Source organism: Lethenteron reissneri, chromosome 67 (assembly GCF_015708825.2).
Source record: "Lethenteron reissneri isolate LAM-NWPU_2019-01 chromosome 67, ASM1570882v1, whole genome shotgun sequence".
NCBI classification, from domain to species: Eukaryota; Metazoa; Chordata; class Hyperoartia; order Petromyzontiformes; family Petromyzontidae; genus Lethenteron; species Lethenteron reissneri.
In genome coordinates this window covers 3,683,596-3,709,671 of record NC_083845.1, presented here as the reverse complement: position 1 = coordinate 3,709,671, position 26,076 = coordinate 3,683,596, and the positions used below count along the sequence as shown (strand labels likewise).

General features: G+C 49.7%; 1 protein-coding gene across 2 annotated transcripts; it reads right to left on the bottom strand.

The window, feature by feature from the left end:
• Positions 1–151: 151 nt before the first annotated feature.
• On the bottom strand, positions 152–25,785 carry LOC133360052 (noelin-like). Of its 2 annotated transcripts, none has more exons than XM_061578631.1 (4): positions 25,339–25,785; positions 9,684–9,866; positions 7,096–7,245; positions 152–421 (listed from the first exon to the last, which is right to left on the bottom strand). In XM_061578631.1, the coding sequence occupies exons 1-4, from the start codon at positions 25,411–25,413 to the stop codon at positions 404–406; spliced, it is 426 nt and encodes a 141-aa protein (XP_061434615.1). In that variant the 5' UTR covers positions 25,414–25,785; the 3' UTR covers positions 152–403. The 2 variants fall into 2 exon arrangements, with proteins under 2 accessions (XP_061434615.1, XP_061434616.1); XM_061578632.1 differs by having other exon boundaries at positions 7,096–7,239.
• Positions 25,786–26,076: the final 291 nt, after the last annotated feature.

Here is a 26,076-nt window from a genome sequence, read left to right as displayed (position 1 = left end):
CAGGTGGGGAGTGGGGTGTGGAACCAGGCAACCCCCCCCCCTCCATTTCATTCTTTGCACACGGCCGGGGGGGGGGCAGGCCCCCCCCCCCCCAAGTTCATTCTTTGCACACGGCCGGAGGGGGGGGGGTCAGGCCCCCACCACCCCCCCATTTCATTCTTTGCACACGGCGGGAGCGGGGTGGGGGGGGCAGCCCCCCTATTTAAATCTTGGCACACGGACCCACGTTCATTCATTGGCGAGCGTAGAAGGGTGATGGAGAGAATGGAGAGTCTCTGTGATTGTTCCTCGATGTCGATTGTCCTCAATCTTTCTCTCCGGCTCTCTCTCCCCGTGTCTCTCCCACGCTCTCCCCCACCCCACCCAAGTGTTCTGTATTCCTCTTCGTTCCTCTACCACGCGGTCATTCTCCCTTGGTATCCTGCAGTGCACACGGGAGGAGGGCGGGACAGCAGCCAATCGTCACCAGCGTCATCATCGTCTTCGTCGTCGGTCATTATCTATCCACTGCTGGAGGGATTCTTCACGGTCTCGTCATCCTACCCCCCTCCCCCCATCCCATCTCACCAGCAGCCGCCTCTGTCCACGCAGCAGTGCAACACGGGTTCGATCACAGTGATAATTGCACGATCGGCAAGGTAGGTGGGGTACAAACAAAAATTGCGCGTAACTCCCACATCTTCGGGAACATCTCGGCGCGGCGTGGAAGAGTAGGCCAAAAACGAGCCTTGACAGAGGGCCGTCTCTAGAGCTGGAGGGACGGCAGGGGGGTGGGAGGTGGGGGTGGCTCGGGTGCACTTTCAGGGCTGCGCTTCTATCTCGCTACCTCTAACACTGAGCAGATACATGGGAGTGAGGATGGCCTGTAGCTCCGGCAGTGGTGCCAGCGGGCACTTGCAGGGCTGCGCCTCTACCTCGCTACCTCGCTACCTCTAACACTGAACAGATACATGGGGGTGAGGGTTGCCTGTGGCTCTGACAGTGGTGCGAGCGGGTACTTGCAGGGCTGCGCCTCTACCTGTGCCTCTAACATTGAACAGAAAGTACTCTGTAAGCTAAGAAGCTCTTGAGACATAACGACATCTGAAAAAAAAAGATTAACAATAATACATATTAATAAATAAAATGTAAAAAAAGGAAAGAATGATTTAATTTTGTATATTAAATGTATTGTTGTTTTGGAGCGAACTAAGGAATAAAAAAGTGGAAGATTAGGCATAAACAAAAGTGGTTAAATAGAGCGTTTACCAAGAAACACGACATTTAAATCTCTAAATAAATCGTAAAAAATAATAAAATATATGAAACATATATACATCCTGCAGCTGCTCTTAATGGTGTTATGTCAACTTTGTATTTTAACTTGTATTATGTTAAATGTGTTATGTTACGTTTGTTGTGTTACTTTTTGCGTGTTAATTTTGTCATGTAAATTTTAGGCTACCTATTTGTGTTACTTTTGTTATGCTATTGTTGTCATGTTTAATGCTGTCGTGCAAATATCATTATATTACTCTTGTTATGTAAATGTTGTTATGCTGCTTTTGTTATGATACATTGTTATGTTAATTTGTTGTTACATTTGGTATGCTAAGTTTATTGTGTTACATTTGTCGTGTTAATTTTGGTATGCGAATTGTGTTATGCTACCTTTGTTATGTTACATTTGTCATGTTGCATGTGTTATGTTAAATGCGTAATGTTGATTTTGTAATGCTACATTTAGTATTTTATTTTTTTACGTCAATTTATCATGTTAAATTTGGGTTGCTCAATTTATTATGTTACATTTGTTATGCTAATTTTGTCATGATGTATTTGCTTTGTCACATCTGTTATGTAAATTTTGTTGTGTTACTTTTGTTACGTTAAATTTGCTGCGTTACTTTTTTTGTTTATTTCTGTCATGCTAATTTGTGTGTCTGGAGTGTGCGTGCGACGAGATGTGATTTGTGGCCAGTGAGTTCACTCAGGGAACACCATCAATTGTTCTTCAATTGCTCACGGGGAGGGAGGAAGGTGGAAGGAGGGAGGGAGGGAGGAGGAGGGGGAGGAAGGAATGAATCAGGAAGCTCTAATTAACACAAATGAGCATCTCCACCTCTGTCTCGTTAGGAGCTCTCGCGAATTGTAATGAAGAACAGCCGCTGAGCGTGAATCATGCTCATTGAGTTGGTTTGTGATTCAACATGCACACCGATGCTGCTACTGCTGCTGCTCTTATTACTGATTCTCTTACCGATACTGCTGCTGCTGCTCTTATTACTGATTCTCTTACTGATGCTGCTCTTAATGCTGCTGCTCCCGCTGTTACTACAACTACTGCTGTTACTGCTGCTGTTACTGCTGTTGCTTCTGCTGTTACTGATGCTACTACTGCTGATGTTACTGTTGCTACTGCTGCTGCTACTGCTGATGCTTCTGTTGCTGACGCTACTGCTGCTGCTACTACTGCTGTTGCTACTGCTGCTACTACTGCTGTTATTGATGCTGCTACTGCTGATGCTTCTACTTCTGTTGCTGATGCTACTACTGCTGCTGCTACTACTGCTGTTGCTACTGCTGTTACTGCTGCTGCTAATGCTGTTACTGCTGCTGCTAATGCTGTTGCTGCTGCTGCTAATGCTGTTACTGCTGCTGCTAATGCTGTTACTGCTGCTGCTAATGCTGTTGCTGCTGCTGCTAATGCTGTTGCTGCTGCTGCTAATGCTGTTACTGCTGCTGCTAATGCTGTTAATGCTGCTGCTAATGCTGTTGCTGCTGCTGCTGCTGCTAATGCTGTTACTGCTGCTGCTAATGCTGTTGCTGCTGCTGCTAATGCTGTTAATGCTGCTGCTAATGCTGTTACTGCTGCTGCTAATGATGTTGCTGCTGCTGCTAATGCTGTTAATGCTGCTGCTAATGCTGTTACTGCTGCTGCTAATGATGTTGCTGCTGCTGCTAATGCTGTTACTGCTGCTGCTAATGCTGTTACTGCTGCTGCTAATGCTGTTGCTGCTGCTGCTAATGATGTTGCTGCTGCTGCTAATGCTGTTGCTGCTGCTGCTAATGCTGTTGCTGCTGCTGCTAATGCTGTTGCTACTGCTGCTAATGATGTTGCTGCTGCTGCTACTGCTGTTGCTACTGCTGCTAATGATGTTGCTGCTGCTGCTAATGCTGTTGCTGCTGCTGCTAATGATGTTGCTGCTGCTGCTACTGCTGTTGCTACTGCTGCTAATGCTGTTACTGCTGCTGCTAATGCTGTTACTGCTGCTGCTAATGCTGTTGCTGCTGCTGCTAATGCTGTTGCTGCTGCTGCTAATGCTGTTACTGCTGCTGCTAATGCTGTTACTGCTGCTGCTAATGCTGTTACTGCTGCTGCTAATGCTGTTACTGCTGCTGCTAATGCTGTTGCTGCTGCTGCTAATGCTGTTGCTGCTGCTGCTAATGCTGTTACTGCTGCTGCTAATGCTGTTACTGCTGCTGCTAATGATGTTACTGCTGCTGCTAATGCTGTTACTGCTGCTGCTAATGCTGTTACTGCTGCTGCTAATGCTGTTACTGCTGCTGCTAATGCTGTTACTGCTGCTGCTAATGCTGTTACTGCTGCTGCTAATGATGTTGCTGCTGCTGCTAATGCTGCTAATGCTGCGGCTAATGCTGTTGCTGCTGCTGCTAATGCTGTTACTGCGGCTGCTAATGCTGTTAATGCTGCTGCTAATGCTGTTGCTGCTGCTGCTAATGCTGTTACTGCTGCTGCTAATGCTGTTTGCTGCTGCTAATGCTGTTATGCTGCTGCTAATGCTGTTGCTGCTGCTGCTAATGCTGTTGCTGCTGCTGCTAATGCTGCTGCTGCTGCTAATGCTGTTGCTGCTGCTGCTAATGCTGTACTGCTGCTGCTAATGCTGTTACTGCTGCTGCTAATGCTGTTGCTGCTTGCTGCTACTGGCTGTTAATGCTGCTGCTGCTAATGCTGTTGCTGCTGCTGCTAATGCTGTTACTGCTGCTGCTAATGCTGTTGCTGCTGCTGCTAATGCTGTTGCTGCTGCTGCTAATGCTGTTGCTGCTGCTGCTAATGCTGTTGCTGCTGCTGCTAATGCTGTTGCTGCTGCTGCTAATGCTGTTGCTGCTGCTGCTAATGCTGTTGCTGCTGCTGCTAATGCTGTTGCTGCTGCTGCTAATGCTGTTGCTGCTGCTGCTAATGCTGTTGCTGCTGATGTTGATAAAGCCACTGTCCACGATCCTCAGTCTCCGTTCTCCGCTAGTGGACCAGGCAGCGTGTTGGGCTGTCCTGGTCCAGTGATGTAGTGTCCCCGTGTGGTAGCTAAGTTAGGAACGGTGGCTACCACCCTCTGTCGTTATCCTGTGAATGTTAAGTGGTACCCGTTGTGTTAGCTAATTAATAGTGTTGCCACCAAAGTTCCAGTGTGCGCCTGAATCTAAACCGCTACATTCGCATGCCCACAATCGCACTCCTGTGGCTTGTCTTCAATGTATCTCTATGGGTCTCTATGCATCTCTATGGGTCTCTATGTCTCTCTATGGGTCTCTGTGTATCTATATGGGTCTCTATGTATCTATATGGGTCTCTATGTATCTCTATGGGTCTCTATGTATCTCTATTGGACTCTATGTATCTCCATAGGTCTCTATGTATCTCTATGGGTCTCTATGTATCTCTATGGGTCTTTGTGTATCTATATGGGTCTCTATGTATCTCTATGGGTCTCTATGTATCTCTATGGGTCTCTATGTATCTCTATTGGACTCTATGTATCTCCATGGGTCTCTATGGGTCTTTATGTATCTCTATGTATCTCCATGAGTATCTATGTATCTCTATTGGACTCTATGTATCTCCAAAGGTCTCTATGTATTTCTATTGGACTCTATGCATCTCCATGGGTCTCTATGAGTCTGTATGTATCTCTATGAGTTTCTATGTATCTCCATGGGTCTCTGTATCTCCATGAGTCTCTATGTATCTCCATGGGTCTCTGTATCTCCATGAGTCTCTATGTATCTCCATGGGTCTCTGTATTTCCATGAGTCTTTATGTATCTCCATGGGTCTCTGTATCTCCATGAGTCTCTATGTATCTCCATGGGTCTCTGTATTTCCATGAGTCTCTATGTATCTCCATGGGTCTCTGTATTTCCATGAGTCTCTATGTATCTCCATGGGTCTCTGTATCTCCATGAGTCTCTATGTATCTCCATGGGTCTCTGTATTTCCATGAGTCTCTATGTATCTCTATGGGTCTCTGTATCTCCATGAGTCTCTATGTATCTCCATGGGTCTCTGTATTTCCATGAGTCTCTATGTATCTCTATGGGTCTCTGTATTTCCATGAGTCTCTATGTATCTCCATGGGTCTCTATATCTCCATGGGTCTCTATGTATCTCTATGGGTCTCTGTATCTCCATGAGTCTCTATGTATCTCCATGGGTCTCTGTATTTCCATGGGTCTCTATGTATCTCTATGGGTCTCTGTATCTCCATGAGTCTCTATGTATCTCCATGGGTCTCTGTATCTCCATGAGTCTCTATGTATCTCCATGGGTCTCTGTATCTCCATGAGTCTTTATGTATCTCCATGGGTCTCTGTATTTCCATGAGTCTTTATGTATCTCCATGGGTCTCTGTATCTCCATGAGTCTCTATGTATCTCCATGGGTCTCTGTATTTCCATGAGTCTTTATGTATCTCCATGGGTCTCTGTATCTCCATGAGTCTCTATGTATCTCCATGGGTCTCTGTATTTCCATGAGTCTCTATGTATCTCCATGGGTCTCTGTATTTCCATGAGTCTCTATGTATCTCCATGGGTCTCTGTATCTCCATGAGTCTCTATGTATCTCCATGGGTCTCTATGTATCTCCATGGGTCTCTATGTATCTCCATGGGTCTCTGTATCTGCATGAGTCTTTATGTATCTCCATGGGTCTCTGTATTTCCATGAGTCTTTATGTATCTCCATGGGTCTCTGTATCTCCATGAGTCTCTATGTATCTCCATGGGTCTCTGTATCTCCATGAGTCTCTATGTATCTCCATGGGTCTCTGTATTTCCATGAGTCTTTATGTATCTCCATGGGTCTCTGTATCTCCATGAGTCTCTATGTATCTCTATGGGTCTCTATGTATCTATATGGGTCTCTATGCATCTCTATGGGTCTCTATGTATCTCTATGGGTGATTATGGTGAGCGAATGAATGGTGAGCGCATGAGTGAGTACGTGGACGAGTGAGTGGACGAGCGGATTAGTGAATGAGTAGACGAGTGAGTGGGTGAGCAGATGCCCAAGTTAGTGAACAAGTGAGTGGGTGAGCGGATGAGTGAGCGAGTGGGTGAACGAATGAGTGAGAGAGTGGACGAGCGAGTAGACGAGTGAGTGGGTGAGCCGATGAGTGAGCGAGTGGACGAGTGCATGGGTGAGCGGATGAGTGAGTTGGTGAGTGGATGCGTGAGTGAGTGAGTGGATGAGTGAGTGAGTGGGTGAGTGAGTGAGTGGGTGAGCGGATGAGTGAGTGAGCGGATGAGTGAGTGAGTGAACGGATGAGCAGATGAGTGAGTGGACGCGTGACTGGGTGATCGGATGAGTGAGTGAGTGGGTTATCAGATGCATGAGTGAGTGAGTGAGAGGACGAGTGGTGGGTGAGTGATTGAGTGGACGATTGAGTGGGTGAGCAGAGGAGTGAGTGGGTGAGCGGATGAATGAGCGAGTGCACGAGTGAGTGAGTGGATGAGGGAGTGAGTGGGTGAGCGGATGGGTGAGTGATTGAGCGAGTGCACGAGCAAGTGGGTGAGCGGATAAATTAGTGGGTGAACAGATGAGTGAGCAAATGCACGATTGAGTGGGTGAGCGGATGAGTGAGTGGGTGAGCGGATGAGTGAGCGGGTGAACAGATGAGTGAGCGAGTGAGCGAGTGCACGAGCAAGTGGGTGAGCGGATGAGTGAGTTAGTGGATGAGCGGATGAGTGAGTTAGTGGGTGAGCGGATGAGTGAGTGGGTGAGCAGATGAGTGAGTTAGTGGGTGAACGGATGAGTGAGCGAGTGCACGAGTGAGTCGGTGAGCGGATGAGTGAGCGGTAGTGCATCAGGTCGCTCTCACCTGGGTGTGCAGTAGGGCGTGCCGGTCCGCCTGCACCTGGCTGAAGCGCGACTCGAAGGCGCGCATCTGCGCCTCGACTCGCCGCACGTACACCATGTCGCTCTGCGTGCGCGCACTCAGCGCCTCCATCGACTGCGACATGTTCTGCACCTGCAAAGGACGCGAGTCGCGGGGAGCGGACGATCGTGGGGAACGTCGCAGGAACGTTGTGGGAAGGTCGTGGGAACGTCGCAGGAACGTTGTGAGAAGGTCGTGGGAACGTCGTGGGAACGTCGCGGGGAACATCGCGTGAACGTCGCGGGGAACATCGCGTGAACGTCGCGGGAATATTGTGGGAACGTCACCGGGAACGTCGTGGGAATGTTGTGGGAACGTCCGTCGTGGAGATGGAGCAGTGTGGGGGCGCGCGTGCAGGAGCTGAGTGAATCACGACAATGGCAGTGGAAATAGATCTCGACATGATGACGACGATGATAAACACGTGGTAGCCTCTCGCGACCAATATCGTCCACAATAGAGTTTTCTGGGGTTAGATCGTGTAAATATATAAATGTGTCGTATGGGTGAGGGGGGTAAAGGTGGCATATCGGGGGTGGGGGGGGGGGGGTGGTGCAACTGAAAAGATCCCCGTATAGTCTTTACACAGCGGTTGGGGCAAGTGCTGTTAGCAAGTTGGCACCTGATATAAATGCCGGCACGGCGGACCTATGACGACTGGGGGGTGACCAGGGTTACGTCACGCCCGGCCGCCTTTGTCTCCCCGGCTCCCCCCCCTCCCCGAAAATCTGACTCTATACACGCCACCGCTCCACGCTACTTGTTTTAGGGCCGAGTCGACCTAGTGGTGAGGGCCCGGAACGGGGACCGAATTGAACATTCGCTGGCGCCACGGCTGGTGGGCACGAGGAATCGAAACCGGTGGTGCGAGCCGGGTTCAGTAGGCTCCCGACAGTTTTTCCATTGCCATACCGTGTCAACCCATCACGGTTTACCCCGTATTCTTGTACAGGGAATTAGATTTTTCAGGTACAGCCGTTTCGATACGGGCTTAACATAATATTTTTAGTCTATTTGTTTGTGTTTCTCTCTTGTGGTGGGACTTTGTAGGATGAACGTTGAGATGTATAAGGGGCACGGGGTGACCAATAACGTCTGAATTGGTCTGTAATAAGGTAGGGCACTGATAAGGGGTTGACAGCTTTGCATCGCAGCCAAATCGAAATTCATGAATGCGGGTCATGTGGTAGATCCAGGGAGCGGGATTGGGGAGGGAGGTAGCTCCCTCACCCCCACCCCCCTCCTTGAGATCCATTTTATATTGAATTGATATTTACCTGAGACAATATACAAGACATGTCTGTCCTGTGATGCAATGTAAGGGACTCTATTTCAATATATTTTGAAATGTCGGGATCGCCACAACTGGATTCCTACAGCAGCAGCATCATCATCGTCGTCGCCGCCATCATCATCATTAACTCGGAGATTCGTCATTTGTTTTCATATTCTTAGGTTTTTTCGGTAAAGTCACGTAGGTAAAACATTAAAACAAATACAATAAAAATCACGACGTTTCGGAGGCAACACAAGCATTCCGTCTTCAGGTGGAACCGTCACAGCCACGATAACTGTATAATTTACTGTGACGACAGCTGTATCATTTACGTGATACAGCTGTCGTGGCTGTGACGGTTCCACCTGAAGACGGAAGCTTGTGTTGCCTCCGAAACGTCGTGATTTTTATTTTATTTTTATAAATTTTACTGTTTTATCTACGTGACTTTACCGAAAAAACCTAAGAATATGAATCCTTGCAGTCACGAAAGCTTCAAATCTAGAATTTCGTCATTTGTTATTGTCTCGGGGAAGCCACGCATTGCAGGGCGTTACGCTTGGCCCTACCACCATCGGGGAACCGCGGTGGCTTGTAGATGTTGAACCGCACCCCGTGAACATTCTCCTTCCCGTCCTCTGATCCGGTGGACCCCTTCCCCCTCCCATCCTCCTTGAGCTGCTTGGGTCGCTAAGCTTTCACTTGCTTTGCCTTTGTAAGCCGTGCCTCACCACCACAACATCGCCACAACCATCTCCACTACCCCCGCTGCCACCACCGATTCCACCACAACCACCGCCACCACCACAAACCGCCACCATTACCACCACCACAACTGTCTCCACTACCACCGCTGTCACCACCACCACCACAAAGACAGAGATCCCCCGTGTAGCCAATACCGGACTTTTGGGTCAAGTGCTGTGAGCGAGCACCTATGAAGGCCGACACGGCACACGAGGGGGTGGGTGGCCAACACCACGCCGGGCCACCTTTCTCTCCCCAGTGACGATGTTTACACACTGCACCAGGTACTCATTTGAGGCTGAGTCGACCTAGGGGAGACCCAGGACCAGTTCAGATAATCGTCACCGGTGTTGGCCGTGAGCGGGAATCGAACTCGGGTGCCCGCGTTCGTAGCGGAGCGTAGCGTTAACCGCCACGCCACCGCTCCCCACTACCACCACCACCAACCACCACCAATGCCACCACCACCAATGCCACTGGCCACAGACCACCGTGCCACACCACCCACCCGCTCGAGCAGCTGCCGTATCTGTCGCGCGCGTGCGTCCCGCGTGCACATGTGCGGCTGCGGCGCGACCACGGTGCAGATGCAACGGCCCTCCGCGTCCTGCACCGAGCTGAACACCTGCCAGCCCACGTCCCCGCTGGCGGGCCGCCCTGGGGGGGGCTGCAGACGCAGGGGGGCACACACCTAGAGGAGGGGGTGGAGGGGTGGGGGGGAACGCACCCACGGATGGATGGTTACGGATGTCGCGATCGGTAACCGGCAGAGCGCAGGTTGGGTGCGTGGATGTTTTGTTGTTTGTTGTTGTTGTTGTTAAACTGGGAGAGAGAATTCTAGATTTGAAGCTTTCGTGACTGCAAGGATTCATACTCTTAGTTTTTTCAGTAAAGTCACGTAGGTAAAAAATTTAAATACAAATTAATAAAAAATAAAATAATGAAATTAATGAAAAATACAATAATAATAAATCATTTATTATTATTTTATTTGTATTAATTTTAATTTCAATTTTTTACCTACGTGACTTTACCGAAAAAACTAAGAGTATGGGAGAGAGAACTCGGGAGGGAGCAGGAGGAGAACCGAGTGTGAACGATTTCACTGACAGCGATGAAGCACACGGGAATGAGAACAAGCGACCAGTGAGGCAGGGACTCTTGCCAGTGCCCAGCGACTTGTGTCAAGATCCGCAGACTCACGTAGAGACCCACAGACTCACGTAGAGACCCACAGACTCACCTAGAAACCCACAGACTCACATAGAGACCCACAGACTGACATAGAAACCCACAGACTCACGTAGAAACCCACAGACTCATGTAGAGACTCACGTGGAGACTCATAGACTCACGTAGAGACCCACAGACTCACGTAGAGACTCACGTGGAGACTTATAGACTCACGTAGAGACCCACAGACTCACGTAGAAACCCACAGACTCACATAGAGACCCAGAGACTCGCGTAGAGACCCACAGACTGACATAGAAACCTAGAGACTCACGTAGAGACTCATAGACTCACGTAGAAACCCACAGACTCGCATAGAGACCCACAGACTCACGTAGAGACTCACGTGGAGACTCATAGACTCACTTAGAAACCCACAGACTCGCATAGAGACCCATAGACTCACGTGGAGACTCATAGACTCACGTAGAAACCCACAGACTCGCATAGAGACCCACAGACTCACGTAGAGACTCACGTGGAGACTCATAGACTCACGTAGAAACCCACAGACTCGCATAGAGACCCATAGACTCACGTGGAGACTCATAGACTCACGTAGAAACCCACAGACTCACGTAAAAACCCACAGACTCACGTAGAAACCCAGAGACTCACGTAGAAACCCACAGACTCACATAGAGACCCAGAGACTCGCGTAGAGACCCACAGACTGACATAGAAACCCAGAGACTCACGTAGAGACGCATAGACTCACGTAGAAACCCACAGACTCACATAGAGACCCATAGACTCACGTAGAAACCCACAGACTCACGTAAAGACTCACGTGGAGACTCATAGACTCACGTAGAAACCCACAGACTCGCATAGAGACCCACAGACTCACGTAGAGACTCACGTGGAGACTCATAGACTCACTTAGAAACCCACAGACTCGCATAGAGACCCATAGACTCACGTGGAGACTCATAGACTCACGTAGAAACCCACAGACTCACGTAAAAACCCACAGACTCACGTAGAAACCCACAGACTCACATAGAGACCCATAGACTCGCGTAGAGACCCACAGACTCGCGTAGAGACCCACAGACTGACATAGAAACCCAGAGACTCACGTAGAGACTCATAGACTCACGTAGAAACCCACAGACTCACATAGAGACCCATAGACTCACGTAGAAACCCACAGACTCACGTAAAGACTCACGTGGAGACTCAAAGACTCACGTAGAAACCCACAGACTCGCATAGAGACCCACAGACTCACGTAGAGACTCACGTGGAGACTCATAGACTCACGTAGAAACCCACAGACTCGCATAGAGACCCATAGACTCACGTGGAGATTCATAGACTCACGTAGAAACCCACAGACTCACGTAAAAACCCACAGACTCACGTAGAAACCCAGAGACTCACGTAAAAACCCACAGACTCACGCAGAAACCCAGAGACTCACATAGAAACCCACAGACTCACGTAGAGACCCATAGACTCACGTGGAGACTCATAGACCCACATAAAAACCCACAGACTCACGTAGAAACCCACAGTCTCACATAGAGACCCAGACTCTCGTGGAGACTCAAATACTCACGTGGAGACCCAGAGACTCACATAGAGATCCAGAGACTCACGTAGAGACTAAAAGTCGCACATTGAGACCCACAGACGCACATAGAGACCCATAGACTCACGTGGAGACTCATAGACTCACGCAGAGACCTACAGACTCACGGAGAGACTCACAAACTCACATACAGACCCAGAAACTGACGTGGAGACTCGCCCAGGTAAACGCATTGGGTCTTGCTTAAACACCGAGTTGTCAAATGCAGCGAGTTGATTGTCTCGGCTCGGTCACCAACGACTTACATAGAGATCCACAGACACACGTAGAGACCCATAGACTAACATAGAGGTACATAGGCTCACATAGACACATTGACTTACGTAGAGATCGATATACTCACACAGAGACATATAGACTCACATAGAGACCCATAGACTCACATTGAGACCCATAGGCTCACATAGAGACCCAGACTCACATAGAGACCCACATACAAAGAAACTCGCCGACTCACATAGAGACCCATAGACTCACGTAGTGGCCAATAGTGACTGCCATAGCATGGTCATCCCTCTTTCTTGTGCCCCAGCAATCGTCCCAACACAACAGCACCCGTCTCATCACCGTATTTTACTATACACTACACAATACACTACACTATACACTACACTATACACTACAATATACACTACACTATACACTACACTATACACTACACTATACACTACAATATACACTACTACTATGCACTACGCTATACACTACACTATACACTACACTATACACTACGCTATACACTACACTATACACTACACTATACACTACAATATACACTACTACTATGCACTACGCTATACACTACACTATACACTACACTATACACTACACTATACACTACACTATACACCACACTATACACCACACGATACACTACAATATACACTACACTATACACTACACTATATACTACACTATACACTACACTATACACTACAATATACACTACTACTATGCACTATGCTATACACTACACTATACACTACACTATACACTACACTATACACCACACTATACACCACACGATACACTACAATATACACTACACTATACACTACACTATATACTACACTATACACTACACTATACACTACAATATGCACTACACTATACACTACACTATACACTACAATATACACTACAATGTACACTACAATACAAATGACAATGTACACGACACAATACACTACTATACACTACAATATACACTACACTACACATTGGCGACGGGACGGCAACGTGGTGCCAGCAATTAAACAACAAAAACAACAACACCTCGAAGATATATCGCGATTGCCCTTCTCCCCCTTTCGGAACTCTCGCAGAGAATGCAGCAACCCCCCCCTCCCTGCCCCCCCCCCTCCCTGCCCCCCTTCCCCTCCCACCCTGCCCACCCTCCCCTCCCTCCCTGCCCTCCCCTCCCTCCCTTCCGCGTGTTCCCATTGAACGGCCGCGGAAGTAGGTGGCACAGAACTGCTGTGGTGAGGACCCCCCCCTCCATTCCTGTATTCCTGTGATTGCGCGTGCGAGCAGCAGGGGGCAGCACTGCCCGACCACGTGACCACGTGACCACGCGCGCCATTCAAGTGGATTGTTCAAATCCCATAAACCCTTTGCATTCACCCACCGTCAAGTGGATGCTTGTCAGGAATTATGATAATAGGTTTTTTACCCTTTTATATGGCAACAAAACAGGCGTTAAGATCTAGATTTGCAGTTTTAGTGACTGCAGGGATCCATATTCTTTGGTTCTTTCGGTAAAGTCACGTAGAGTATAAAATAAAATAAATAAAATCACGACATTTCGATTGCAACACAAGCAATCATCATCAGGTGGGAAAACCACAGCAATAAAGTTTTTTGCTAAAATTTTATTTTTTAATTAGTGTGGTTTTCCCACGTGATGATGGTTGCTTGTGTTGCGATTGAAACGTCGTGATTGTATTCATTTTATTTTATACCTACGTGACTTTACAGAAAAAAACAAAGAGTAAGGTGTTAAGATGTTAAAACACAAAACTGAAACCTTTTACAAGGAATCACGTCTGCGTTAACCACAATGCTTGTGGTCAGAATGCAAACAAAAAACACACTGACAATATATGCATTGTCCTTGAAACTGATTGGTCCACACCAGATACAGACATTCTAACCACAAGCATTGTGGTTAATGCAGACGTGATTCTTTGTTGAAGGTTTCAGTTTGGTGTTTTAACATCTTAACACCTGTTTTGTTGCCAGAAAAAACGGGGAAAACCCTACTATCATATTTTGGTACTGGCAAAGGAGGTTCCATGATGTAAGGAATTAATTGTGAAGTGATGGATTGTTGTTGGTGCGCAGGCATTGGTGACCAAGCTCGCTACACTTGAGAAGCCGGATGAATCACAACTAAGTCTATGTGAGTCTATGGGTCTCTATGTGAGGCTATAGGTCTCTGCGTGAGTCTATGGGTCTCTGCGTGAGTTTATGGGTGTCTGTGTGAGTCTATGGGTGTCTGTGCGAGTCTATGGGTCTCTGTGTGAGTATATGGGAATCTGTGTGAGTCAATGGGTCTCTGTGAGTCTATGGGTCTCTGCTTGAGTCTATGGGTGTCTGTGTGAGTCTATGGGTGTCTGTGCGAGTCTATGGGTCTCTGTGTGAGTATTTGAGTGTCTGTGCGAGTCTATGGGTATCTGTGTGAGTCTATGGGTTTCTGTGTGAGTCTATGGGCCTCTGTGTGAGTCTATGGATCTCTGCGTTAGTCTATGTGTCTCTGCGTGAGTCTATGCGTCTCTGCGTGAGTCTATGGGTCTCTGTGTGAGTCTGTGGTTCTCTATGTAAGTCTATGGGTCTATGTGTGAGTCTATGCATCTCTGTGTGAGTCTATGGGTGTCTGTGTGAGTCATTGGTGATGGGGCTGAGATCATCAACTCACTGCACGAGAGCACCCCATTTCATCTCAAATTTGGTTAAGCTGCTTCTGGTCAGTGATGTAGTAACTACATTATCACACAACAACAACAACACTCAACATATTCATCAATAATTAACGCGGTGGCCTTCAGACCACATGGGTGGAGAAAGGCCATTGCCCGAAACGTCGCCCATTATATATATATATTAGTAAGGCCTCACACAGCAGTGTTGGTGACGAATGCGTAAAATTTTCGGTTGAATCAGAGGCGCTTGAAACGATTTTCGAACCCAGGTGTCACCTCGCAAACGCTGAACGTCGGGACAACGTTCGACCAACGATGCCAACCACTCGCGAACGTCGGCACAACGTCAGCGCGGTCAATGGGCACTCGGCCCCGTTAGTATTTCCGCACGGGTCCTGTGCCTCCCCTAGGTCGACTCAGCCTCAAATGAGAACCCGGTGCGATGTGCAAACATCGCCACTGGGGAGACAAAGGCGGCCGGGCGTGGTGTTGGCCACCCACCCCCTCGTGTACCGTGCCGGTCTTTATAGGCGTTCGCTAGCAGCACTTGCCCCTACAGTCTATTAAGGCTATACGGGGGATCTTTGTCTTTGTAGCGGGTCACCGCTACGAACCAGGCGACCCGAGTTCGATTCCTGCTCACGGCCACCATCACCCACTGACGATTATTTGAACCGGTCCTGGGCCTCCCCTAGGTCGGCCCGGCCTCAAATGCGTACCTGGTACAGTGTATAAGCACCGCCACTGGGGAGACAAAGGCGGCCGGGCGTGGAGCTGGCCACCCACCCCCTCGTGTACCGTTCCGGCCTTCACAGGTGCTCGCTAACAGCACTTGCTCCAACGGCCTGTTGAGGCTACACGGGGGATCTTTGTGTCTGTGTCGCATGAGAAGTGAAAGCGACACAATGCGACTGTAGCATCGCCCTGATTGGCAAAGGGCGTCTTTTGATATCGAAGGTGAAACGCGTGTCTCATAGCAAAGACAAAGATCCCCCGTATAGCCTCGGCAGACTCTTAAGGGCAAGTGCGTTTAGCGAGCAGCAGCAGTGCCTACGAAGGCCGGCACCGTGGGGGGGGGGGGGGGGGGGGGGGGGGGAAGTGGCCAGCACCACGCGCGGCCGCCTTTGTCTTCCCACCTGAGAAGAAAAGCCACAATGACGCTCGCTTTCACCACCACCATAAGCCATGATCTTATCCACTGCTGGATGAAGGCTCCCCGCCAATCCGTCACCGGCACGTCAGACGATTCCCATCGCTCCATCAGAGAGCCGCGGTGGCTAGGAGATGTTAACTACCTCGCCTGGTGTACAGGAGGTCGTGGGTTCAATCTCCACCTTGACGCCTGCTGCTGTATATTTGGAGTTTACGTGTCTCTCTCTCATCATCATCATGGTGGCTAGGAGATGTTAACTACCTCGCCTGGTGTACAGGAGGTCGTGGGTTCAATCTCGACCCTGACGCCTGCTGCTGTATATTTGGAGTTTGCGTGTCTCTCTCTCATCATCACCACGGTGGCTATGAGATGTTAACTACCTCGCCTGGTGTGCAGGAGATCGTGGGTTCGATCCAGACCCTGACGCCTGCTGCTGTATATTTAGAGTTTGCGTGTCTCTCTCTCTCATCATCACCACGGTGGCTAGGAGATGTTAACTACCTCGCCTGGTATGCAGGAGGTCGTGGGTTCAATATCGATCCTGACGCCTGCTGCTGTATATTTGGAGTTTGTGTCTTTCTCTCTCTCCTTCCTAGTGGCCGCGCAGATTTTTCTCGGGCTCCTCCGCTTTTCTCGCTCCACACATTTAGACGATTCTCAATGTGTGGAGCGAGCAAAGCGGAGGTGTGCGTTCAGAGGATTTCGGTCGGTGCTACAAATGAAGCACGTGACGACTACGACGAGGATGACGACGAGGATGATGATGAGCCACTTCGTCGAGCATTTGTGAGAGCCAGGGTCCGCTGCTGAAATAAAAGAGGCGACGTCGCTCACCTGGGGGCCTTACACCGTGGTAAAATAAATAAATAATGAAAGCTTTTCCATAGTTTGGCTTTTTCTCTCCTGGACATTATTAATGGGGACGCGTTCCGTTCCTTGGCTCTCTGCGTCACTAAACTTGACCACATCGCTCCCACCCCCACCCCGCCCCCCCTCCTCCACCCCCCCCCCTCCTCCACCCCCCTCCTCCACCCCCCCCCCTCCTCCACCCCCCTCCTCCACCCCCCCCCTCCTCCACCCCCCTCCTCCACCCCCCCCCCTCCTCCACCCCCCTCCTCCACCCCCCCCTCCTCCACCCCCCTCCTCCACCCCCCCCTCCTCCAACCCCCCCCTCCTCCACCCCCCTCCTCCACCCCCCCCCCTCCTCCACCCCCCTCCTCCACCCCCCCCTCCTCCACCCCCCTCCTCCACCCCCCCCTCCTCCAACCCCCTCCTCCACCCCCCTCCTCCAACCCCCCCCTCCTCCACCCCCCCCTCCTCCAACCCCCTCCTCCACCCCCCTCCTCCACCCCCCTCCTCCACCCCCCTCCTCCACCCCCCTCCTCCACCCCCCTCCTCCACCCCCCTCCTCCACCCCCCTCCTCCACCCCCCTCCTCCACCCCCCTCCTCCACCCCCCTCCTCCACCCCCCCCCTCCTCCACCCCCCTCCTCCACCCCCTCCTCCACCCCCCCCCTCCTCCACCCCCCTCCTCCACCCCCCCTCCTCCACCCCCCTCCTCCACCCCCCCTCCTCCACCCCCCTCCTCCACCTCCTCCACCCCCCTCCTCCACCCCCCTCCTCCACCCCCCTCCTCCACCCCCCTCCTCCACCCCCCCCCTCCTCCACCCCCCTCCTCCACCCCCCCCCCTCCTCCACCCCCCTCCTCCACCCCCCCCTCCTCCACCCCCCTCCTCCACCCCCCCCCTCCTCCACCCCCCTCCTCCACCCCCCCCTCCTCCACCCCCCCTCCTCCACCTCCTCCACCCCCTCCTCCACCCCCCTCCTCCACCCCCCTCCTCCACCCCCCTCCTCCACCCCCCCCCCTCCTCCACCCCCCTCCTCCACCCCCCCCCTCCTCCACCCCCCTCCTCCACCCCCCCTCCTCCACCCCCCTCCTCCACCCCCCCCTCCTCCAACCCCCCTCCTCCACCCCCCTCCTCCACCCCCCTCCTCCACCCCCCTCCTCCACCCCCCCCCCTCCTCCAACCCCCTCCTCCACCCCCCCCCTCCTCCACCCCCCTCCTCCACCCCCCCTCCTCCACCCCCCTCCTCCACCTCCTCCACCCCCCTCCTCCACCCCCCTCCTCCACCCCCCCCCTCCTCCACCCCCCTCCTCCAACCCCCCCCCCTCCTCCACCCCCCTCCTCCACCCCCCCCCTCCTCCACCTCCCTCCTCCACCCCCCTCCTCCACCCCCCCTCCACCCTCCCGCCGAAGACATCCATCACACTCGCTTGGGAGAGGATCTCCTCTGCGGGTGCTCGCGGCCTCCTTCCTCCCGCAAACACGCGCAGACAAAATCTTCATATTGATATATCAAAGACATATATATCATATATATATATAATATATATACAAATACACAGAGGATCGCGTAGCGTGGGAAAGGCAATTTTCACGAACAAACGACACACATATATATCTCTCTAAACATCCACAATATTGCTTTTTTGTTGGGTCAGATCGCGTCAATATAAGTGTGTGTCGTTCAAAGCCGCCACCCCCTGCCCACAGCCAATTCAGTAAGGGATTCGTCACGTAAATAGAACGTGGCCAATTCGTTACTAGAACAGCACACACCGGTTGTGTTGGAGAGCAAATCCACAACATTTACAATCTGAGCACGAGGTTTCGCCACTAATTACAACCCAGCATCACATCCAAACATGGATATTGTTTTTTTTAAGACTTCACTAACCTGGAGATGTTCGCTAACCCACGTGTTCCTCTTTCCCTCCGTCCTATTATGTTAGAAACTAACAAAAAAAAGTTTTGCTGGCTGGCTGGCTGGCCGGCTGTCAGAACATCACGTCCGGAGCGAAGGTGGGATAGGCATATGGACGAACGCCAACGTTCAGATGATGTGCGGTTGACAAAAGAGATGCTATCTTCCTGGGCATCCATTCTTTTTTTCCGCTTTGACCATTGGGAGGGTTTCCGAGTCTCACTGTGACCTTCCCACTCAATGAATCGATACGGACGCTTTCCAAAGTAGCGAATGTAATGGATATTGTTTTCTATACCGCCCCCACCTCTGATACATAGTGCAGCTATCAGCACATATCAAAACAAAATCTGTGTGCACGTCTGTGTATGTATGTACTGTATGTACATGTGTGTATGTATGGTAGTGTAGCGGTTATGGAGGAGGCTCGTGAAGGAGGCTGCTACTGGGCAGTTGGAGGCAGTCGCCCTCCAGCAACAACGCAGGGCAGAGGAGCGACGCTCACAACAACGAGCGGAGAGCGGGGCGGCTAAAACACAGCAAGTTAGCAAGTTGGGGTACAGATGGTGGTGCATCTACCGGTCATTTCAGTCAGCCAACCCATGGCACCTGCTGGGTCTGTCCCGAGACCTTCTGCCAGCTGAGAGCCTTCGACAATTCACGTGGCCTCAAAGTGCACCTAGCCTGGCACAGGCGTCGTGTTGACGTCACCGTCACTTAGTGCTATTGGTGTAGATAGGGGTTAGAGCGCTGCGCTGCGAACCCGGCGATACGAGTTTGATTCCCGCTCACGGCCACTACCAGTGACGATTATCTGAACCAGTCCTGGGCCTCCCCTAGGTCTACTCAGCCTCAATTGAGTACCTGGTGTGGTGTGCAAAAACATCGCCACTTGAGAGACAAAGGCGGTGGGGCTTGATGTTGGCCAACCATCCTCTCGTGTGTCGTTCCGGCCATCGTACCAGCACTTGCCCGAACAGTCTGGTTAGGCTATAGGGAGATATTTGTTTTTGTGCTTGTGTCGTAACTACATTATCGTCGTGCATAGCAGTTCAGTAGTGTATAGTAGTTTAGTAGTGTATAGTGAGTGAATAGTCGTGTATTGTGGAGTATTTTGGTAGTGTACAGTAGTGTATAGTGTAGTAGTTTATAGTGTATAGTAGTGTGTAGTGCAGCAGTGTATAGTGTAGTATATTAGTGTATAGTGTACCAGTGTATAGTAGTGTATAGTGTAGTAGTGTATAGTGTAGTGGTGTTATAGTAGTGTAGTGGTGTAATAGTATTGTAGTAGTGGAATAGTAATGTAGTAGTGGAATAGTAGTGTAAAGTGTATTAGTGTATAGTATAGTAGTGTAAAGTGTATTAGTGTATAGTAATGTAATAGTGTATAGTGTCGTAGTGAATATTAGTGTAGTAGTGTATAGTGTAGTAGAGTAATAGTGTAGTAGTGTATGTTCGTGTAGTAGTGTATAGTGTAGTGTATAGTAGTGTATTAGTATACAGTAATGTAATAGTGTATCGTGTAGTAGTGTATATGAGTGTAGTAGTGTATATTAGTGTAGTAGTGTATAGTAGTGTATAGTGTAGTGGTGTATAGCGTATAGTAGTGTATAGTGTATAGTAGTGTATATGAGTGTAGTAGTGTATAGTAGTGAATAGTGTATAGTAATGTATATTAGTGTAGTAGTGTATATTAGTGTAGTAGTGTAAAGTAGTGTATAGTGTAGTGGTGTATAGCGTATAGTAGTGTATAGCGTATATGAGTGTAGTAGTGTATAGTGTCATAGTGTATAGTAGTGTATAGTGTATAGTAGTGTATATGAGTGTAGTAGTGTATAGTAGTGTATAGTGTATAGTAGTGTATATGAGTGTAGTAGTGTATAGTAGTGTATAGTAGTGTATAGTGTATATGAGTGTAGTAGTGTATATGAGTGTAGTAGTGTATAGTGTAGTGTATATTAGTGTATAGTGTATAGTAGTGTATATGAGTGTAGTAGTGTATATTAGTGTTGTGCATATAAGTGTAGTAGTGTATAGTGTAGTGTATAGTAGTGTATAGTGTATAGTAGTGTATATGAGTGTAGTAGTGTATAGTAGTGTATAGTAGTGTATAGTAGTGTATAGTAGTGTATATGAGTGTAGTAGTGTATATGAGTGTAGTAGTGTATAGTGTAGTGTATAGTAGTGTATAGTGTATAGTAGTGTATATGAGTGTAGTAGTGTATATTAGTGTTGTGTATATAAGTAAAGTAGTGTATAGTGTAGTGTATAGTAGTGTTTAGTGTATAGTGTATAGTAGTGAATAGTGTAGTGGTGCTGGAGTCTGTCACTAGGAGGTGTGGACCGCCACCACTCAACATGCTGCTGCTGCCGCGACCCTCACCAGGATACGCGGACTGAGAAGCGAACGAACGGACGAACTATTGGCTGCAAATTCTATGGCTTCAGCTATGGTTTCACTCTGGGTAGTTTCATCAGCTGGCCGAAACCGATTGGTCGTGACCTTGGATGAGGTCCCTGGGGTGGACGCCCCTCCACCTGCAGTGGAAGCACTTTCGGCTCATCTTGCAGACAGATGGCAAGCCCATGGGTTCAGTGGGCAGAAGATCAGTTGCACGGAAGGTTCTCGTGCCAAAGAGATGAGACCACGTGCACTCTTCACTCACTCCCTGATCCAGCAGATGTTTCTCCTTGGGCCCGGCGTGCATCCGTGATGTTGCGTGGATGCACGCCGATGCCGGAACAGCATGTTGGTGATTACAAGCCCATGGGCTGCGCAGAAGTCTGGCAGACTCCTTTTGCCGTTGAGAGCCGATGTGGCCCCATGCCTTGCATTCACTCCCGCCAAAGTACCTGCGTCATGACCCACTCGGCCATTGATTTCAATCAATGAGACGGCTCTATCTTGAGAGGCCACTTCATAGGCATTATTAAGAACCGCGAGCCACAGAAGTCGTCTGACTCACAAGCCTCGCCTGCATTATCCACTGATGTTCATCTTCGGTGGGCGCGTAGGCAGCCACTTGAATTTTGAAAGCACCGCTGCCGCCGTTCCTCGCCTCGCGCTGATGAAGAGGTGGTCTCCACAATGCCACGTGAGAGCCCTGCCTCCCGCACATCACCGCCATGTAACAAGGTCCCGATTGGAGAGCACTGTTCCATCCCTCATGGTGGCTGGAGCCTGAGACAGTCCACTGGACATTGGTCCAGGCCGTGGAGGTCCAGTTCCCGACAGAGGAATGGCAGCCTCTCCTCCCCCGGCGAGCGTTCGGGCATTGCACGTGGCCAGCCGGAGTGAGTGGCTGTTGTTTGTGGAGGCTCCGCAGAGGGCATCGTTCAATCCACTTGCTTTAACCACGTGTGTTTGGCCGTAGAAACAGTGGCGTATTAACTACATTATCAGTGGAGTAGTAACTAGAGTATCAGTGGTGTAGTAACTACAATATCAGTGGTGTAGTGACTACATTATCAGTGGCGTAGTAACTACATTATCAGTGGTGTAGTAACTACATTATCAGTGGTGTAGTAACTACATTATCATTGGCGTAGTAACTACATCATCAGTGGTGTAGTAACTACATTATCAGTGGCATAATGGCTACATTTTCAGTGGTGTAGTAACTACATTATCAGTGGCGTAGTGACTACATTATCAGTGGCGTAGTAACTACATTATTAGTGGTGTAGTAACTACATTATCAGTGGCGTAGTAACCACATCATCAGTGGTGTAGTGACTACATTATCAGTGGCGTAGTAACTACATTATCAGTGGTGTAGTAACTACATTATCAGTGGTGTAGCAACTACATCATCAGTGGTGTAGTAACTACATTATCAGTGGTGTAGTAACTACATTATCAGTGGTGTAGTAACTACATCATCAGTGGTGTAGTAACTACATTATCAGTGGTGTAGTGACTACATTTTCAGTGGTGTAGTAGCTACATTCTCAGTGGTGTAGTTACTACATTATCAGTGGTGTAGTAGCTACATTATCAGTGGTGTAGTTACTACATTATCAGTGGTGTAGTAACTACATTATCAGTGGTGTAGTGACTACATTATCAGTGGTGTAGTAACTACATTAAAAGTGGCGTAGTAACTACATTGTCAGTGGTGTAGTAGCTACATTCTCAGTGGTGTAGTTACTACATTATCAGTGGTGTAGTAACTACATTATCAGTGGTGTAGTGACTACATTATCAGTGGTGTAGTAACTACATTAAAAGTGGCGTAGTAACTACATTGTCAGTGGTGTAGTAGCTACATTCTCAGTGGTGTAGTTACTACATTATCAGTGGTGTAGTAACTACATTAAAAGTGGTGTAGTTACTACATTATCAGTGGTGTAGTAACTACATTATCAGTGGTGTAGTAACTACATTATCAGTGGTGTAGTAACTATTCTCTATCGGGGCTCCTCTTGGTCTCATCCACACCGTCGTAACAGTTTTCAGTTTCACTCGGCTCTTGATTCGGGTGCAACCGCAACGAACAAAAAAACAAAAATATGAACTAGAAAACATCTTAAAGTGACTAAGCGCAAACAGAAAAATCCAGGAAACGCTCACGGTTTCGAACATTTAACGCTGTAGGTGGCGCTCCGTCTCCGACAAAGGCAGCCCACTGCCACTCCCTGCGGAGTAGTAGTTACCCTTTTTTGCAATCTCATTGACGAGTATCTCGTGACAAGAAATACGCCAGAAACGGGAGTTCCTTGTGAACGCATTTCCATTAAAAACAATGTCAAGCTGGGCCGGCACGAATCGTTTTAAATAATTAGTTTTTTTTTCTATTTTAACTTTTTTTGATCAATGCTTATTTCATCATTGGGGGGGGGGGGCAACTCGTAGATTTGTCCACTAGGGGGTGGGGGGCAGGGGGGGGGTGAGAGGGGGTGGGGTTCAAGCTCCAGGTAGAGTTCAAACTCGCGGTAGGGTTCAAACTCCCGGTGGGGTTCAAGATCCCTGTGGGGTTCACCCCATGACGCTAAGTTCATGGGGGGGAGGGGGTGAGAGGTGACCCGAGCAGAGATGCCTTAACGGCGGCGCGGGCGGGAGGGCGACCCTAAAAGCCGCGGCGCATTGCGAAGGCGCGAGGTGGAAAGCTGCAAGCCACGTGGCAACATCGTCGCGGCCTCCGTGCCAGAGGACCACCTGGAGCCCATCTCTGTCAGAGGGACCGCCAGGGTCCTCTTGAACGGAGGGGGAGAGGTGGGCAGGCGGGGGAGGGGTGGGGGAGCAGGCGGGGAACAAACGAACGAACAATCAATAGAAAGGTTCCGCCGGGAGGGAGAATGAGATCTCGCGGACGACCTCGAGTGATCGATGATGAGGACGATGATGATTATGGTGGTGGTGGTGATGGTGGTGATGATGGTCGGGACTGATAGCGGAGCAGCAAGACGGGGGGAGGGGGGGGGCACGGAACGAGTCGGAGCAGTGACCACCCAGGGTGTGTGGGAGATGGAGCGATGGAATCTGTCTGCGTGTGCAGGCGTGGGCTAGTTCACAACAACAACAATCACAACAATAATAAATCATTCTATAATAAAGGGCCTTTCTCAATGAGGCATCTCAAAGCGATGCAATCTGCGTGTGCAGGCGTGGGCTAGTTCACAACAACAACAACAATCACAACAAAAATAATAAGCTCTTATATTATGAAGTGCCTTTTCCGAATGAAGCATCTCAAAGCGATGCAATCTGCGTGTGTAGGCGGGCGGGCGTTCACAACAACAACTAAAACAACAACAACAACCTCTGACATTATTCGGTGCCTTTCATAGCATCTCAAAGCGCCGGTTGGAGTCAAAGCCACCGTAGTAGGATCGCGTGCGGTTCGTGAATCGTCGCTAGCAATTGCGGGGCCTTGATCCAGCGGTGGATCGACCTTAACTTATAACAAATTACGAATATGGAGATGGTCACGAGATACTCCATTTCAGTATTGGATTGTGCCCTGGCTGCTGATGATGATGTGCTGATGATGATGGGAGGACTTTATCTAGCAGTGTATAGACCTTGGCTGCCGCTGATGATAATAACGATGATAGCGATGGGGCGTGATGGCTTGTATTAGATTGACCCTGACTGCTGATGATGACGTGCTGATGATGATGATGGGAGGACTTTATCTAGCAGTGTATAGACCTTGGCTGCCGCTGATGATAATAACGATGATAGCGATGGGGCGTGATGGCTTGTATTAGATTGACCCTGACTGCTGATGATGACGTGCTGATGATGATGATGGGAGGACTTTATCTAGCAGTGTATAGACCTTGGCTGCCGCTGATGATAATAACGATGATAGCGATGGGGCGTGATGACTTGTATTAGATTGACCCTGGCCGCTGATGATGACGAGGTGATGCTGACGATGGGAGCACTTAAACCAGCAGTAGAGAGACCTTGGCCGCTGCCGCTGCTGCTGATGATGATGGTGGTGCGTGATGACTTGTAAGTGAGATTGGGGGTGGTGGGACCTTACCTGCACGCAATCCAGCAACAGCATCATCAGCAGCGGCAGCATCCGCCTCCAAGTGTCTCGCTCTCCGATCGCCATCCCCACGCCCTCCGCGAACCTAGGCCGCGACGGTTCGCATCCCCTTCCAGTTCTGCGGACGCCTCGATTCTTCCTGTACCTCCTCCTCTTCTTCCGCTGTGTCTGCCTTCGTTCTTGTGATCTCTTCTCTTGATCTCTTCCTCCTCGCTCTCTCTCCCGTGTGTGTTGCTGTCGCTGGCTCGCTGTCTTCTTGTTTTACGCTCAGAGGGAACAAGAAGATGCTCGGTGTAGTCGGCACTTTGCTTCGTTCATCATTTCGTTGGTTTGTGTTTTTTCCCCCAATGCTTTGCTTTATGTGCCCCCCCCCCCCCCGCCTGTTTAAATAAAAGATTTCACGATAGATTTCACGCTCTGCTCTTCTCCTTCTTACCCCTTCCCTCTCTCCCCCACCCCCTCTCTCTATCCCCTCTCTCTCTACCCCCCTCTCTCTATCCCCTCTCTCTATCCCCCCTCTCTCTCTACCCCTTCTCTCTACCCCCTCTCTCTACCCCCTCTCTCTACCCCCTCTCTCTACCCCCCCCCTCTCTTTACCCCTTCTCTCTACCCCCTCTCTCTACCCCCTCTCTCTACCCCCCTCTCTCTCTACCCCCTCTCTCTACCCCTCTCTAGCCCCCCCCCCTCTCTTTACCCCTTCTCTCTACCCCCCCCCCCCTTTCTTTTTAC